General features: G+C 37.1%; 3 protein-coding genes across 4 annotated transcripts in view; 2 read left to right on the forward strand and 1 right to left on the reverse strand.

The window, feature by feature from the left end:
- Positions 1 to 19673, forward strand: part of LOC111197413 (zinc finger protein 239-like) — a 414061-nt gene that overhangs the window by 274668 nt on the left and 119720 nt on the right. The window lies entirely within an intron of this gene.
- Positions 1 to 19673, reverse strand: part of LOC125801169 (zinc finger protein 585A-like) — a 418011-nt gene that overhangs the window by 25343 nt on the left and 372995 nt on the right. The gene's annotated exons all lie outside the window — the stretch shown is intronic.
- Positions 13789 to 18241, forward strand: LOC125801389 (zinc finger protein ZFP2-like). The gene has a single exon (XM_049478024.1). The coding sequence runs from the start codon at positions 13935 to 13937 to the stop codon at positions 14871 to 14873; it is 939 nt and encodes a 312-aa protein (XP_049333981.1). The 5' UTR covers positions 13789 to 13934; the 3' UTR covers positions 14874 to 18241.

Here is a 19673-nt window from a genome sequence, read left to right on the forward strand (position 1 = left end):
ATCTGGATGGCAGTGGAAAAAATAAGGGATCTGCCAGCAGAGTTCAAGGACTATGCAGACACTACAGTTATCCTGGACTGCACAGAGCTGAGGTGCCAGTGCCCATCTTCACCTCTTCTTCAAAGTGAAGTATTTTCTGTGTACAAGTCCCATTGTACACTTAAAGGGCTGCTTGGTGTTGCTCCTCATGGGGCTGTCACATTTATCTCTCCACTGTATGCTGTATCCATCAGTGACAAACAGATCATGAGAGAGTCTGGAATTCTCTCCCTGTTGAGACCTGGGATGGCCATCATGGTCGATTGAGGATTTCTTGTTGGTGACTTTGTGCCATGTAAAATCTACAGGCCTCCATTTCTGTCTGGAAGATCCCAGATGCCTGTCAGGGAGACCCAGGCCATTGCCCGCCTTAGGGTGCACGTGGAGCGCCTTCCTCTCCGGCTTTTTGGCAACATTAATCAGCTCTACACTGTAGCATGTCTGCTGACAAACTATGAAAACGGGCCTCTTGTAAAGGCTTGGACTAAAAAGCAAGGCTCAACATCTGCTGGGCTTTTTTGAAGGTGGAAATGTTTAGTTTCTTATCACAGAGGATGTAATGTAAATAGCATAAATCTGCATGTATATATGTATATATTTTTCAATGAAATATGGTTTAATGCATTGTGACCGAATGCTGATTTACTGCAATAAATTCACTGTTCAGTTTAACTAGTACAAGATTTGTTTGAGTTCTGATTGCCTACCTTACTATAACCATAACTGTATCAATTACACAAGACATTAATCACTTTGATGCTAATTTCTTTATTATAATCAGTAATGTTCAATAAAATTGTTACATATTTTAACTATATTTGCAGCTATACTAATAAACAACAGCAATTCATTCTATTTAACAATAACTTACGCAACAGCTGTAACTTTCTTAAATCTGCTCAAAACAACTTTTACAAAGAAACAAAAACAATTTACAGATTAAGCTCTCCACACATTAGCTAGTGATTTAGCTCTATCCTATTTATCTAGGGATGCACAAAGGTAAAAAATAAAAAAAGAAAAGGTCATTTTTTTCTTTAATTGTTTTCATGATTCCTTTGTCATGGGGGATCCTCTGAATAATCATGTATTCCTCTGTATAGACCACAAAATCACACCAGTCCAATCCAGAGATCAGCATCTGGCGCTGAATCTGCCAAAAGTAAGGATGAGTTTTCCTGAGTGTATGTGTGCCCTCACTGATCTTAATATATGGGCAGTCCACATAGCTTGCTACATTTGGGCATTTTATTTCAATGGTGCATCAGGGTGGATCAGAAAACCACAGGGATAGTGGTTAACCTCCCTTACTCTGCAGTACTCCTCTACTGCTACAGGCTCCAGCTCAAGCCCTCATGTCAGCAGTCTGATGGCTAGGTCTTGAAGAGTAACTGTTTATTTTACCTTGAGTGTATTGACAAATATCTTTCAATTATGATTACTTATCTTAGTATCTATAATTACATAATCATTGTGTGAAACCTTGTATTTTATATGCATTAACCAATACTCACATTGTATTTGATCATTTTTATTACTCACAGTGTATTTTACACGCATTTATATAGAAGATTAACCAATAATCACAATATATTCTTTACATATATAGTAAAACACTGTTTGATCAGGCATGTGACTAACACCAACCTTATTATGACAAATTAACCCACATGATACATAACGCGTTTACTAACACATAGGACCTATTATATGGCGGACTAACCACACGCTACTAACACATTAACATATAATATATGGAATCCATTGTGTGACGTGTGTAGCTCATGCTTGAAGCATTTCGTTCACTGCATGTTTCTGACTATTCATTGTGCAAGTTCACAAGAAGGCTGGGGTGCTCCTGATTTTCCCTTTCCCTCCATGTGCTTCTCTCAAGACGGCAAGGGTATGTAACATTTTTAATTTGGTTGAGCTAATGAACAAATAAATAAATAAATGTTGAATAATTATGTGTGTCTTGGCAGGACGTGTGCATGGCTGAAAGTTGAGGATATTGGCCACTGTTTTCTGTTGTTTCCTGATTTCTACTGTGTTTCTAATCTTGTTTTCTAATGTCATTTCTACTGTTTTCTTAATGGTTCTCTACTGTTTTTGATGGTCCATTTATGGGTTTTTTTGGATAGTTTCTGTATTTCTTTCCTTATAATTTCTGTATTGATTGCTTTAGTTTCTGCAGTTTCTTTGTTTTTTTGGGGGGTTTTTTTGGTGCTTTATTTATTTATTTTTTTGCATTGTTTTCTGGCTATGACTATCTGCATAATTTATTGTTGAAGTTTTGTTTAATTTTGTAATTCTTTGTTTTTTGGGTTCAATTTAATTAGTTTATTTTCTTTTTTCATTGGTTTCAGTAACTTTGTGGGTTTTTCTCCCAATTAATACTCTGCCACACTTGAGTTTCTTTTCATCTAGTGTGTTTTGTTGAACAGTATTTTTGAAGTTACCAAAGAAAGAATCCAAGCTAGTCCTCCCCATTATGGTTTGTTTGGTGTGGTGTGCAGTGTAGTGTTAAGCTGTGGTTTGTGGATCCTTTATTTTTGGTTTGCTTTATTCCATCCAAAACTGGTGTTCATGTGCTAAAGCCAAGTATTGTCAGTGTCAACCAATTCAGTGGAGATTCATTGTGGGTTTTATGTTTGTGTTTTGATGATTGTGAATAAAAGTATTTTTGATATCAAACTCTGCCTCTATAGACTGTTTTAACACAGTCAGGATCTGTGAAGGGGGAGGGCTTCACATTCCTTTTGGGTTTCTCCCACCTTTTAACGGGAGTGGCGTAGTCAGTATATAGGTGCATGGGTAAAAATGGCTAGAAGCCACCACTCGTAAGTATTACATTAAAAAATATTTTCTTTCCTATTTTAGTGAAATACTTTATTCTAATTTGTAAAATGAAAGAAAAGCCCCATAGAAGTATTTCTACGCTGTTTTAAATGAGAGTTTTAGCTGTTTAGCTCCATTCAGCGCGGTGATGGGGTGTAATGTGATATGGAGGGGGCGGAGCTCTACATAACCCGAGTGAGGCTGAGCTTCGGGCTCTGCAGTTCTTTCGCAGCGCCTGAGGAGGAAGAGCAGGATCAGCTGAACTATAGAAGGTATGGAGAAGTTTCTCTCTCTTTAACACGCTGTTCTACATTCACTCCTACACCAACACCACCTTCACCACCTTCAGCATGTGCAGCATTTACACCACCAGCACTGGATCTTCTCCTAGCTCTGCTCAGCAGTTATGTGTCGTTCGAGAACGATGCAGCTCTAAGAGTCGGCTCTTTGAAGTGAACGATTCCGCAATGGGAGCGTTTTAGGATCCTATTTGGGATCCGTTTTTTTTCCCTTCAGTTTGTCGCTGTCTCTCTGCCTCCCTGTCGTTGCGCTTGTGCTCTGCAAAGTGTCGCAGAGCCCACAGTATTTTTACAACGTCATTTTTTTTGTCCTTCGGTGCCTCGCTGTCTCCACTCCACCTAAATGGAGCTAAATTAGTGCCAAAACTACGCAAATAAATAAAACGCGCTTCTAGCGATTCCCCAGAGCATTAATTTACACTGATTATGGTGTTTAATACATCTATAATAATCACCACTCTACCATTTTATATCCGATTTACACACGGTTTGATTTGTTACAAACAGCAGAGATGTAGTTATGATATAGGAAGCTGTTACACATTACAAATATGAGCTTTCATGCTGAAATATTTTATATTATGCTCTTTAAAAAAGAGAGAAAAAATATTAATCAGTGTTTAAATTAATTAATTAGATAGATAGATAGATAGATAGATAGATAGATAGATAGATAGATAGATAGATAGAGCCTGCCTCACTCATCCTGACAGAAAAAAAACCTAAAATATTAGCTTGTAAAATGACCCAGTGGTGTTCTAGCAGAATAACACACCTAACGGTTAAAGTTAACTATATAACGAAAAGGATTAACCATTACAAACTGTGTGTACATTATCCTACCATTTAGGCTATAATAACAAATAACAACTAATAACAAATTCACGTTTTTAGGACATTCACGCTGTTGGTAGTATGTGATGTTTGGAATTGCTAGCTAGCTTTGCTAGGTCGCTAGCATTGGCTTGATAAGGTAAAGGTGGCTAAACTGTAACTTACCTTTAAAAATAATGTAATGTTCCCCTATTTCCAGTTGCTGTATCCTTTTAACAAAACTGCTTTTGTTATTCAGTATTTTTCTACATTGTGCGTGATGCATTAAAAAAACATGGTGCATGCTCCACACAGTATTTTTATGTACAGATTTACAAATGTGTTAGCAATAGTAAAATGTTTTATGATGTGATTTTGTTTGGTGAGAATAATGTCATGATACAACCCAGCAAACATGCCCACACTGGGCCAATGAGGTTGGTGCGGTACCGCCCCATATGGGCAGCCCAAATCGGACCAATGGGTATTTGCACATTGGGCCAACAGAGATTTGCAGAGCTCTAACACACACACACACACACACACACACACACACACCCACACACATATGCCCTCAGCGGAAAACCAATTGTGGCCCCAAATTTTTAGAACTGTGCAATATTGAACAGAGAACACTTTTCAAGAAAGAAAATTTAAAGCTGTGCTATTGGCACTTTGACATTTTTTGCAACTGGCTGTAAAACAATTATATAAATAACACAATTTAAAGTGTATAGTAAATTAATAAATTTATTACAAAGTATCATGTATAAAATATAAACAACACACAACAGTATTTAAGTAAATTAAATCCCAAATTTATATTTTAGCATGTAGATAAACATGTACTCCATAAATATCTCCATTTGCAAAAACAGTATTTATAATAAACGGTATGATATAAATATCAAACATAATACAAAATAACAAAGAATTATACAACTTAAATAAAAAAAAATATATATATATATATATATATAACATCAATAAAAACAGCAAATCATATTCTTGAATAAATACTTGAATGCACTAGACTGATGTAGTAGATGAATAATAAACTGATACTATTATTGCTACTGGAACAAAGCCTCTGGGGTGGGTTTCCCGAAAACGAACAACCTTAGCGAATAACGAACGAACTAACGAATGACGTGAGTAAAGAACGAGCCAGTTCTGCGAGTGTTTCCCAAAGAGCTTCGCAACGTGAAAATTAACAAAGGAGGTTAAAGAACGTCTTTGTTGAATCCTCCCCTGAAACAGCGCACTCAATCGATCCACAAATATCGATTATTATGCAGTATTTATTCAGTATTACACCCTAAAAATGTAAAAAAGTGTTGTAATCATCAATATTATACATATTTTGAAATTTAAATTACAAAAGGATGTACTTTGGCATTAATAAAATACTCCTACAGATACATATGGCTAAATAAATAAGTCATATGTTTATATATAAATGTTTAATAAACATTAAACTTTTTTAAAAACTATTATTGTTAATATACATATATATTATATTAATAGATATTGTACTAATATTATTAATAGTAATATTGATAATAATATTAATTTATTATTATTATAATTATTAATAATATAAAAATAATATAATAATATGAAAATAATTATGTGTGTATGTATGTTATGTGTATATATATATATATATTGTTGTAAAAAGAAAATGAAAGATGGGTTACCCCCATCCACCATCCGGGGTACAACTCCCCTGCGTGTTCGTTTTGATGGAGAGAGTTGCAGACAGGTGGAGTGGAGTTGAAAGCAAATCAAGTATTTATTACAAAGTACTGAATTCAGGAGAACCAGTACATACAAGACAGTTAGCAGCCATCAAATAGTAAAAGTTCTGACCCCCCTCTGATCTGACCCCATGTTTATACCCCAAATGACGTGAAACCTGCTGATGAGGCGTTGCTAAAATCATTTCATGATAGTATGCATAATTTCACGTGTTAGTAATCCGTTTCACGTGTCTGATCAGACCACTAGTGTTTGGCCTTGACTGTGTCCAGCCAGAACTGAACATTGTGGCATTATCTGTGTGCGTGTGCGTCACTCCCCGCTTTGAAGAGCTGCAGGTTTAGGGAGGCACCCACACACAGAGAAGGCCGCTTTGGTCTAAGAGCTTCCTCTGTATCAATTTAGTTCATACAGAGTGCACCAGTCGATGATTGATGGCCGTTAGTTAGGATCATGCAGTGACCAAAATGCCTTAAGCATGAGCTAAACAAGTCACACAATGGATTTCTTATGTTATATGTTAATGTGTTAGTGGCGCGTGGTTAGTCCGCCATACAATAGATCCTATGTGTTAGTAAATGCCTTATGTATCATGTGGGTTAGTTTGTCATATAATAGAGTCTGTGTTAGTTACATGCCTGATCAAGCAATGTTTAACTATATGTGTAAATAATATATATTGTGAGTATTGGATAATCTTCTATATAAATGTGTATAAAATACAAGGTTTCACACAATGATTATGTAATTATAGATGCTAAAGTTAAGTAATCATTATTGAAGGATATTTGTCAACACACCCAAGGTATAATAAACGTTAACTCTTCAATATACACACACACACACACACTGTAAAGCTCCAGCTCATCCTAAATCAACATCTTAGTTGGGTTTAGGTCAGGGGATTTTGAAGGCCATGCACCTCTTTGTTAACTAGATAATTCCATATGCGTCAATTAATTGTTTTCATAGTTTTAATATTAATCGACAATGTAAAAAAAATAAATAAATAAAAAATGAGACGTGTCAACTTTTGACTGGTATTTATATATTTGTGAGCTGACACACCCCACAGTTTGCCCAGATGAACGGCCACAATGTTGGTTAGAAGCAGTGATGGTATAGTTACTTTGAAAAAGTAATCCGATTACTGATTACTGATTACTCCTTTAAAAAGTAACTTAGTTACTTTATGGATTACTTGAGTTTAAAAGTAACTAAGTTACTTTACAAGTTACTTTATTAGTTACTTTCAGCAGCTGCAGACACCACCTCCTGCCGCCTTAACATAAAAATTATAACCAGTTTTGCCAATACTCCCTTTATTGGAAAATGCATTTTTAACAGCAACAATTTATCTCTGTTAAGTTGAACTATTTCCTAAAAAAATATGTTTTTTTTATAAAAATAAAAAAATTAACATAAATATATTTTTTTATAAAAAATAAAATATGGTCTTTCTTGATTTTACTAAACATAAATACTTGTTTTTATAAAAAATATATAAAATAAAGAAAGTCTTTCTTGACCTTACATATTTAACACTGTAAAACTGAACATTGAACCTGTTGTTCTCTGCAGGGCAGCAAGGAGTGGTTTTATAAAACAGAACCGTGTATATGGTCTAGACCAGGGATCACATATTTGCAGACTGGGGTCCGGGTCCGGACCCAGACGTTGTCCAATACGGACCCATACCGGACCCAACTACTGAGAAGGATTTAATTCTGACAGTGTTCATTTAAAGCACCGGAACTTTTCCTGTCTTTACGGTATTCGCGCAGTGAACTTCCAATCACGTGTGGTGTAAAATCTTTAAATGCTCTCCTCTGCCAATCAAATTTGTGGCAGACCGCTGCCCTGGCTAGTGAATTGGGACTCGGCCGCAAAAAAAAAAACGCTTTAATAAAGAGATAGGGCGCCGAGAACTGGCGGAAAACGAAAACGGGCGGAAACTAAAGACACGCCGAGCGCGAGAGAGAGAGACAGGGGAGAAAGCGAGACGCGTGTGATTGGGGAAGAGCGGAGGGGGAATGGGTAAGGGAGCAGTGTGTGTGTGTGTGTGTGTGTGTGAGTGTGAGGTGGAGAGAGAGAGAGTAACGCATAGTGACTTAAATAAGTAACTTTAATCTGATTACTGGATTGGAAATAGTAACGCGTTAGATTACTCGTTACTGAAAAAAGGGTCAGATTAGAGTAACGCGTTACTGACATCACTGGTTAGAAGCACCTAAATAAAGAATAATATTAAATATTACCTGCACATTCACCGATACCCTTTACAATACGTGTAGGTGTGAGTAAAGACACTGCAGGCGTCCCTGCACCGGACCTACAGTACCAGGAATTTTCCCAATAGCATGGAAATATATTGTATTGTGCTGTAATTCCCGGGCTGGTGGGAAGTGTATATAAGTGTGTGTATGCCACATAACAGCCTGATTACAGAATCCACGGACTTGGTGACTTTGCAGCTTTGCTTAGACCGTGAGCATCATCTGCAGGAATCTGGATTTTTAATAATTTATGGGTTTGATTGGTCAATTCCAGTATGCCCAGTTAGACTACACAGAGAAAGTTGGCATTATAATATAATATAATATAATCTAATATAATATAATATAATATAACTCATTCACTCACTTACTCACTCATCGTCAACCGCTTTATCCGTTAAGGGTCGCGGGGGGGTGGCTGGAGTCTATACCAGCCGGGATCGGGCTGAAGGCAGTATACACCCTGGACAGGCCGCCAATCCATCGCAGGGCAGACAGACACACAGGCACATCCACTCACACACTCACACCTAAGGGGCAATTTTTATCCGACATCCAATTAGCCTGAACTTTGGACTGTGGGAGGAAACCGGAGCACCCGCAGACACGGGAAATAATATAATATATATATATATATAATTGATTATAATTAATAGTAACATAATATAATTGCTTCAAGCAGGGAAATTATAATTTTTCTCCCTCAAAATTGGCGGTCCCTGGTGTTTAAGGTGCTGAACTGCAAGTAGAGATCCCCTAAAGAAGCTCTTAAGAATAACGACTGGGTGAGGGCACTCGTTAATCTGCGAGCGAGTTTACGTAGTACTTTAGTTACGCACGGGTTTGGGAAACACTCTTTAATTAACGATCAATCTTAAGTACGAGTTAACGAAGTTCTTAGCGTAACGAAGCTTTCAGGAAACCCACCCCTGATCTCTATTATTAATTTTATTCCTCTTGCTTGTAGACTTGGAACCAAAATGTCATCCCAATCCAACCAGTAAAAAAAAATTCTAATTGAATATAACATTAGTTTTTGCATTAAGGTTTTTATCTCACAGCAATAATAATGAAGGAGAAAATAGATGTACTTTACATAAATAGAACAGATATAGTTAATCATAATATCAAAAATGAATATTGTTTATGCATTAATATAGCATAGATCATAAATTAACTATTTTTTTGAAGAGACTGCATGAGACGATGCTTCCGTCCACCTGAACGGTCCCGTGCATTCCAAAGCCAAACCTTTGCAACCTGCTCGATCTCTGCATCCTTTGGTGGTGGCATGATTGATCTTCTCACGGCCTCTTAAAATGATAATATAGAGATATGAGAATGCAGTCAGGTAAATACTACATCTGTTAGTGTCTTTTCATGTACAATGCTTAATTTTAGAGAAATTTGCAGACTGTATTTGATTACAGTGATTCTTATATAGTGATAGTTATTTGAATTTGAATTTCTTCAGGCTATTCATGGTGAAACATAAATAGCCTTTACAGTCACTGTGTGTGACTGGTAGTTACATTCTATAAACATGTGAGGTGGCCGATATCAGGATATCAGGTTCACAAAAATACCAAAACTTTTTAAAATGATGTCTTTCCCTTAGCTTAACTGGCTATCTTTCCCTTAGCTTAACTGAATATCTTTCCCTTAGCTTAACTGGCTATCTTTCCCTTAGCTTGACTGGCTATCTTTGCATTAGCTTAACTGGCTATCTTTCCCTTAGCTTAACTGGATATCTTTCCCTTAGCTTAACTGGCTATCTTTCCCTTAGCTTAGCTGGATATCTTTCCCTTAGCTTAACTGGCTATATTTCCGTTAGCTTAGCTGGATATCTTTCCCTTAGCTTAACTGGCTATATTTCCGTTAGCTTAGCTGGCTAGCTTTCCCTTAGCTTAACTGGCTATTTTTCCCTTAGCTTAACTGGCTATCTTTCCCTTAGCTTTACTGGCTATCTTTCCCTTAGCTTTACTGGCTATCTTTCCCTTAGCTTTACTGGCTATCTTTCCCTTAGCTTAACTGGCTATATTTCCGTTAGCTTAGCTGGATATCTTTCCCTTAGCTTAACTGGCTATCTTTCCCTTAGCTTAACTGGTTATTTTTCCCTTAGCTTAACTGGCTATCTTTCCCTTAGCTTTACTGGCTATCTTTCCCTTAGCTTAACTGGCTATCTTTCCCTTAGCTTAACTGGTTATTTTTCCCTTAGCTTAACTGGCTATCTTTCCCTTAGCTTAACTGGCTATCTTTCCCTTAGCTTTACTGGCTATCTTTCCCTTAGCTTAACTGGCTATCTTTCCCTTAGCTTAACTGGCTATCTTTCCCTTAGCTTTACTGGCTATCTTTCCCTTAGCTTAAGTGGATATCTTTCCCTTAGCTTAAGTGGATATCTTTCCCTTAGCTTAAGTGGATATCTTTCCATTTTCCATTTCCCTTAATATTTCCCTTAGCAAGCCATTGTTCCCTTAGCTGGTCATTGTTGACATACTTGGATATAAAGTTAACTTACTTAACAGCCGTCTTTCTCCAAGAGCCGAGATAAGCTGCCAACTTGGGAGCCCCTCGTGTTATTTAAATGTGAGGTAAATTCTCATTCTAACTTAGCAAAATGTTAACATTTGTTAGCACAATGCTAACTTCAACATAGCTACCCTTATAATGCTACAATAACCTGAGAGTGGTAACTGCATTAGCACCACATTAGCGTATCTTAGCAAAAAATAGAAAAGCGTATAGTAATACAGAAATTATAACTTACCTTTCAGTCACTTTGACAGACCAAAGTCACTCACTGACTTTGCCTTTAAGCTTGATCGTTGCTCTGTGGTAAAGGGACGTGCAGGGAGGGGGGAGGGGGAGGGGGGTGGATTCGTTGGTCACATGATCCTCACAATTAAATATCACATGCAAAAATAAAAAAAAATATGTAACTTTTATAACCTTGCTGGCTTACACAAAGTGTATATAGTCAAGCACAAAAACATTTATAATTTAATATTTTTATTCATTTATTATCAGCACAACCAATAATAAAGGTGAGATTATGAATCAGCACCATGGAGCAAATTCGTAGCTATCCAAAATATTAAATAAAAATATTTTTATAAATAAAAATGTATAGCTATACAGTATATGTCTTGAAAAATATGAGATGTTACTATGTGTGTGTGTGTGTCCCTCCAAAGGTCTCTGCACAACTCTGCTGTGGTACCTTGATTTTTCTCCACTTTTGGTTTAGAAAATCTTTCAGAGCTGATACTACATTTCACACAGTGTTGCTCCTATCCACTAAGCTAGCTAATCTACCTAGCTCTCACAGACAAAAACAATAAAAAATATTCAGATACCCTTCATATGAACTTGTTATGACACAAACTTTCAGATTGTAAAATATTGTATGGTAAATTTGGGCTGACCCAGAGTAACCTAGCATAGGATTTGTGTGGGCATGCTCACATATGTGTGCGTGCTGCCCACATATAACCCACAATGCCTACAGTGTGTAAATGATGCAGGCTGAATTAGGGCTGACCCACAGTGGCCCTGCATGAGATTTGTGTGCACATGCCAAAGTGCAGGTTGCCGACATATAACCCATACCGGGTATGAAATGGTGCAGGCTGAATTTGGGCTGACCCACACTGGCTCTGCATGGGAATTGTGTGGGCATGCTAAACTGTGCTTTGCCCACATATATCCCACACTGGCCCTTCAGGGTATGAAATGGTGCAGGCTGAATGTGGGCTGACCCACAGTGGGCCTGCCTGGGATTTGTGTGGGCGCATCAAAGTGTTGGCTGTCCAAATAATTCCCACACTGGGCCTACAGGGGCATTAATGCACTGGACCAGTTTAGGCTAGCCCACAGCGGCCTTTTATAGGATTTGAGTGGGCCAGCCAATGAACAGGCTGCCCACAGAAAACCCATGTTGGGCCTGTTTGGAATTTTAATGGGCTAGCCCCTGCCCACAGTGCCCGCACTTAGCCCACGAAGGGCCGATGTGTAGCTTTTTGCTGGGTAATAATGCACTCCATATATGCAGGATTAAAGTAAAATAAATTATACTGGACATATATATATATATATAAAATGTCTCTAGAAGATATATAATAGGAAATGAAAACAGTGTGAATTTTTCTTTTGCTTAAAACAGCAAGAAAGTACTACCCTGAATGTGATAATTAGGGGTGGGTGATATGGCTCCATATTTCAGGGTAATATAGTTCATGATATTCAAAAATATTGGCAACATTATTTCTTATGATATTTTATGGCATACTGCCTTATTAAAACAGATTAATGTCATTTCTGGAGCTGTGATTGTATGCAGATAAATGATCCCATAAATGGTCCTACACCTGAATAAAAAAAGTAATATTATCTAATTTCTAGAACATAAAAACAGGAAGGGGTAGGTCGAGACTCTTCATCAAGCATATACATTTAATACAGGCTTTTTCTGCTTCCGGTCACTGAAATTATTGTATTGAAAAACTAAATATTTGATTATAAAAGGTGAGGGGTAGAGATATACTGCAAGTCAGAAAATTACAAAGATATTTATAAGATAAAATGAGATACACTTTGTTAGAGCAGTATGACATATTTACAGCTAGTGCTGGACGATATAGCCAAAATTTATATCACGATACATTCCTTAATTTTGGTCGATACAATATAATTTCGATATCGATATAAATATTTGGAAGGCCTCAGAAAAACTGTTAGGAATCCCTGCAATGGAAATCTGTACCTATTACTGTCTTTAAAGCCTCCTCTCATAAAAAAACTGTATAATACTTTAGAAATTAAAAAATGGTCAGAATGAATTAATGCTCACCTTTATTTGCATGTAGCAATATAAAAACATGACATCTCTGTCAAACACAAACCAATAACCTATTTACATTTTACCAATATAAATAACTTTACATTACAACAGAGGCAGAGCTTCTTATCCTTTTGTAAACATATTTAACAGGTCAAAACAAAAGTGCCTCATCCAGGATAAAGAATGCAGAAAGCCTTCATTTATATAAAAGGAACACGATATCACCGTCAAATAAACAAACCTATATCAACTAGAAATAACTTAGATACAACATAAACTACATAAGTGCTTCAGCCAGAATAAGGAAGATATGGTGTGTAGTGAAACTGCTTGAGGTGGTGGAACAGATTAGATGCATTACAGTTGCTAGTCAACTCCACTTTCCGGCACAATTGGGAGCAAGCTGAAGTTTATCAGACCTTTGAAAGCCGAACCACTGAATTAGACCTGCCTCCCTCAACTATCTCTCCTGTTTAATCACTTGTGGAAGCATCAGGTGTGCTCATTCTGCATCTAAAATCTAAAGTTCTGCATCAGGGCCGAGCCTAATCGAGGAACTCGGTTCGGCCGCACTGCGCTCCGCTCGGCTTCATAGCGGGAGGTTCTAGGTGTGGACCGGAGCGCAGCCGAGCTTCAAGTTTTAGTAGTATGGATTATAGTGTAAAGTGTGATACTACTAAAGTAGTAGTATAACACTGTATTCAGTGCTGGACAGCAGCAGTGTTTCTGCTACATACATTTTGCAGCTGCAGCCTGCTGACAGTCAAGATACAACTACATATTAAAATGTCTGTGAATTTATAATGGGATAAAAGTACTGAAGCCTTTATTGTAGTATGAAGATGTCCCAGTATTTTTCTCCATATAGTGCAACTAATGTAGGTAATTATTTTTGGTTAATTGACCTGCTTTTATTTTAATACACAATTTTTTTTCTTTGTTTTTCCAGAATAAACAACCAGGATATTTAATAAAGAACAGTGTTAAACTGCTGAAAGAGGTGAAGCACAAGCCATCCAGAAGAATCTCCTGAAAACGCAGAAATTCTTTGCTACATTTCACAGACAGATGGAGCCAAGTCCCGACATGGAGAAACATCAGCACTCTGTCAAGAGTTTTACTAAACAGAGTGATATCAAAAAACACCAGCGCATTCACACAGGAGAGAAACCGTATCACTGCTCAGACTGTGGGAAGAGTTTTAATCAACAGAGTACTCTCAAACTGCATCAGCGCATTCACACAGGAGAGAAACCGTATCACTGCTCAGACTGTGGGAAGAGTTTTACTAAACAGATTACTCTCAAACTGCACCAGCGCATTCACACAGGAGAGAAACCGTATCACTGCTCAGACTGTGGGAAGAGTTTTACTCAACAGTTTAATCTCAAAAATCACCAGCGCATTCACACAGGAGAGAAACCGTATTACTGTTTCGACTGTGGGAAGAGTTTTACTAAACAGATTACTCTCAAACTGCACCAGCGCATTCACACAGGAGAGAAACCGTATCACTGCTCAGACTGTGGGAAGAGTTTTACTAAACAGTTTAATCTCAAAATACACCAGCGAATTCACACAGGAGAGAAACCGTATTACTGTTTCGACTGTGGGAAGAGTTTTACTAAACAGATTACTCTCAAACTGCACCAGCGCATTCACACAGGAGAGAAACCGTATCACTGCTCAGACTGTGGGAAGAGTTTTACTGAACAGAGTAATCTCAAAAAACACCAGCGCATTCACACAGGAGAGAAACCGTATCACTGCTCAGACTGTGGGAAGAGTTTTACTTTACAGAGTGATCTCAAAAAACACCAGCGCATTCACACAGGAGAGAAACCATATCACTGTTCAGATTGTGGGAAGAGTTTTACTCAACAGAGTAATCTCAAACTGCATCAGCGCATTCACACAGGAGAGAAACCGTATCACTGTTCAGACTGTGGGAAGAGTTTTACTTTACAGAGTGAACTTATATTACATCAGTGCATTCACAAAAGATAGAAAAGTATCCCAAATCTGTTCCTCTGCCATAAAAAATGCAAACCTTAAATCTTTCAGACAGCCAAAAACACCTCATCATGCACAAAATCTTCACTCTGTTACAAGAACTAAATTTAAAAATGGCTTTTTACAGGTTCAGAAAAATGAATCTTATCCAGAGATGATGTTTACTGAATTTCATGCTGTGTTTTTATGTTTGTTTGTATACCTACATTAGTTAATGCCTGCAGAGCTCTTCAACACTTAGTGTTGTGTTTTAAGAAGTTTTTACACACAGAATCATAAATGGTACCACTAACAGCATAAACTAGGAACATACATTTTTACAATTTTTTCAGTGATATGCTGAATAAATAGTAAAGCGATGATGCTAGCTCAGAGTAAAATCGTATATTAAATCTCAGCATTAGCTTTAGAACTAATAATAAACAAAAGTGAGGATTTTATCATTCTGGGACATTTTTAGGTTTAAAAATTGAATATGCTTTGCCATAAGTAGGAAATGATCATTTGGTCAACTTATGTCATTTACAGCCTTAACACATTCTCAATTGTTTACATATAAAAACTTTCTTTATTTTTTCCTCCACTCCACGTTTGTAGTTTGTAGTTGGAGCGAGGGCACTGCCAGTGTTTGCTCCAGATGTTAGATTAGCATTACTTAGTCTTTTAAAATTTAGATGTCGTAGTTTAAAGGAGTAGAGTATTCTTAGGAGTAGAGAATATTCTTAGCTTGCAACAAAAGGCCAACAAAATCCTTTTCAGAGTTTAAAAAAAAAACAAAAAAAAAAACGGTCTAGCTGTAGTTTCCATACTGAAAGCAACACTCAGCAGGCTATGCAGCAGTAAGACTGCAGGATCCTTGATTCCCTCTACTGCACATGTGTCAAACACAAGGCCCGCGGGCCAAATGTGGCCACATCCAAGCGAGAGCTTGTAAGATCTTAGTGTCTATAATAAATAGGTCAGAAGCGTTCTTTGACCAAAAACTACTTTTCCCACAATGCTTGATTGTATTACCCGCGAAGGTACGGCTTACTGCCACTACACGGCAGTGTAGTCATTGATGTGGAAACCCTGCCGGAGGGAAGGCGTAACTTCGCGGGTGGAATTGAGACATACAAACGTTTATCCCATAATGTCCAGAAAAAGAGAAGCTGATGCAGACGGACGGCTGTGCTTCAAGGCGAAAGACTGGTATGCCTTTTGTGTTACGAAGAGTGTTACTGACCAAAATAAACGCTTGTTAGGAGAGATATAAGTTCTGTGTAAATATTTATAAGACAATAGCTGACAAAATCTGTTTTAATGACGTTAATAAACATCACTGTGACAGCGCTAGTCACAGTTTCACCTCAGCAAAGGAGGAGCATGTGAATCACTTATCTAACCAGCCTTTACTGATTTCTGCCCCCAATAACCCTTTCAATAACCTCCAATAGCCTTTAATAGTCTTCACTAAACTCCGTAGTTATAAACATCCTGAGGTTAGCAGCGCGCTAACTGACCTGTTTATAATGTAATCCGAGCAGTGACTCCGTGACGGCTGCTCTAAACTGCTGCTGTTAGCTGCTTGGGCTGAAAAATGAACTGTAGAGAGCTGTATTATTCGGTTAGTGGGGTTAAAATCTTTATTTTCTACACAGAAGAATTTTAAAAACTGTAAAAACGCTCCAGACTGGCTGAGCTGAGCCCTGTAGCCCGTGGCTGGGCTGTAGCTCTGACTCAGTAAAGACTGCGGGCTTGTGCTGCTGCTGCAGCTCCGACTAGTGGTTGTATGAGGAACTGCTAAATCTGAGGAAATGCTAAATCTATCACATGTTCTTAACAGCTCACAATTTGTAATTTTATATTTATTAAGCCTTATTTCAGTATCAAACGTTTTGATCAAAGTTAATATAACTTGTATTTTATGTCATTCCTATTCACTTGACTAGTTTGGTTCTTGATTGATGGAGTTTTTGGATTTCATAACATGACAAATTAAAAGGATTTATGTTAATAGAGCAACAAGCAAACATTTTTTCCATGCAACTGTAATATTTGATTGAATAAATAGTATATTGAGAGTTATTTAACATTAAGGAGTAATTACATTCATTTTATATTACATTTGGTTACATTTTATTACATTTATAAGTTACATCTGGCCCTCAGTGGACAGCCAATATGCCAATGTGGCCCTCGGCTAAAATGAGTTTGACACCCCTGCTCTACTGGTTTTCTCATTGGTCTATGGTTCAGTCAGTCTGATTAAAAATCTGCAAGTTAATCTACAGGGATATTTGGTTGTGTTGTGTTGCTAAAGTTATATACTCTGTTATCTTTTCCTTATTTGGTATCGTTTTGCTAAAGGGTTTTTTTTATATCTCTAAAGGTACTAAAAATATCTAATCCATTTACTTTATTGATTGTTTTATCCAGTACCAGCTATTATCGTTGTTTTACATCACCTTATGTATTTACTCATATTCATATCTATGTGATTCAATAAAAGGCTTTTATATTGCAAGATCTGCAATCTTATCTATTCTTTCAACTTAAGCATTTAGCCAAAAGCTTTTGTACACAGCCAAACATACATTCAAGCAACCACTATATACAGTGCCTTGCAAAAGTATTCGGCCCCCCCTTGAACTTTTCAAACTTTTGCCACATTTTGGGCTTCAAACATAAATATATGATTTTTTGGTTTGTTTTTTGTGAAGAATTAACAAGTGTGTAAGAATACGGAGGAGTTTTGCCTTACTATGTTCATTGTTCATTGATTAAAGGGTTAATCTGTGTGTAACTAAATCAGCATTTCACTTAATCAGTATGTTATTCAAGCATTTAGCACGATTCATGATGATTCACATTGTGACTTAGAATGTATGTATATTGTGTCCTTGTGCTCAAAGCAAGGCCGTTTTTCTTGCAACTTAGCATGATTGATTTTTTCCAGCAGAACCATGAGTTTCTGTACATGTAATCTATAGTCTGATAAGGTTGGGGTGAACGAGTTCTCGGCTGACGTATAGGATGAATAACTGCTTATCAGTATCAGGATCCGGGGGGTGTGAGGAGCCTCCTCACACACTATTAAACTGAGGCCAGGCGAATGCCTGTTTTTATTAGACTCTGTCTAGGAAGAAGAGTAGAGTTGGGCGGGAGAGCTTCTCCCGAGAGGGACTACAGAGCCACAGGTCCTGTTCACACAGCCGAGAACTCTGGAAACCCCAACTTTTCTCACCTTTGGGGTTTTCCTCTTATTTTCACCTTTTTATTTCAATTCAATTTTTCAATAATCTTTTTACTAAATTTTTGATGTATCCAAAAAAACTGTTTTGCTCAGAAGATTCTTTGAATAAAATCTGACGGAACTACAATTTTGGACTGGATCTCCTTTTCTTCTTTATGACGTATCATGCCAGATACATCATAATTCGAACAGTAGATCAATAATCTTTCAAGTGGGAGACAATCGTGAAGTGGAAAGAAATTTATTGGATGCTATCTCATTATTTTGAGATACTCTCATCATTTGGAGATACTCAGTATTTTGAGAACATTGGTATTTAAACTGTGTGAAACTGACACCAATAAATCCATAACTCCTGCTATTTACTTACTAATAAGTAGTTTTTCTCAGTAGCTCAGTCGCTGTGAAGTGTGGAGAATAGTTTTGCAATATATTGATTATCGCTGAATCACAGTTTTGAGATATCACCGTTATCATTAATTTTCCACTTTACTGAAATATGCTGAAAAAAACTTGAAAGTGCTTGAATTTTACATGGTAAAAGGTGTTTGAACCCTGTGTTTGAAAACCCCAGCAGCACTGCTGCACCTGATCTACATGTACCAACACAACACACACAAACACGTCACCACATTAGTGTCAATGCAGTTTTAAGAAATATTTATCACGAAAATAAAGCTCTCTGGCGCTGGGAATTAAATATACAGGGTAAAATTTAGGCTAATCGGATATGCAGGTGAAAAAATAAACTGTGAAAAAATGTGTGTGTGAATATGTGTATGTTTATACCTACAAATCTCAAATGTAAATTGACATAATATGGACCATTAAATGACGGTAACAACCTGACCGTTTGACACTTAGCTAATCTGCATACCAGTAGGAGAGAGCAGAGATAGACTGGCTGTGTATGAAACGGTAGGCAGCTACCACAATCCCTCATGCCTGAGCTGTTCATATGTTAACACCCACTAAATGCTTAACCCTTTACAAGTATTAATATGAACTTTAGGAAAAAGAATATAAACAGAATTGCCCTTTTTTCTATTGTGAGTTAAATGAAGTCACTGCTGCCTATTCTAATAACCTGACCGTATGACTAGCTTGACGAGCTCTGGGGACATTTTTACATGGGATGTGTCTGAAAGATCTGTGGAAAAAAAGACATTACTTAAAATAATAAAAAGTATTATTACAAATGTAACAAAATGACTTTCTGAGCTGAAAACAAAAAAAAAACAAACAAAAAGAAAATATGTTTTATAAAATTTATAGAGATATCATACATATCCTATACCCAGTTTATAGACACATTTGGGACATACCGGGGTTGGACAATGAAATTGAAACACCTGTCTAAAGTCACTCAGTGTTGGATCTTAGTTTGCATAAAAATAAATATATGCCAGTTTTTATTCTGAGCTCTGGCTTGCTTCTTTTTTTTCCTCCTTTTTTCCTCTCTGTGTCACAAACTCTTCTAGTTCCTCCCTTTACCCAAGTTTGATTTTAGGAAGTCTTTTACGTACACTCTAAAAAGAAACGTGTCAAAAATGACTCAG

Source organism: Astyanax mexicanus, chromosome 4, assembly GCF_023375975.1.
Source record: "Astyanax mexicanus isolate ESR-SI-001 chromosome 4, AstMex3_surface, whole genome shotgun sequence".
NCBI lineage: Eukaryota > Metazoa > Chordata > Actinopteri > Characiformes > Acestrorhamphidae > Astyanax > Astyanax mexicanus.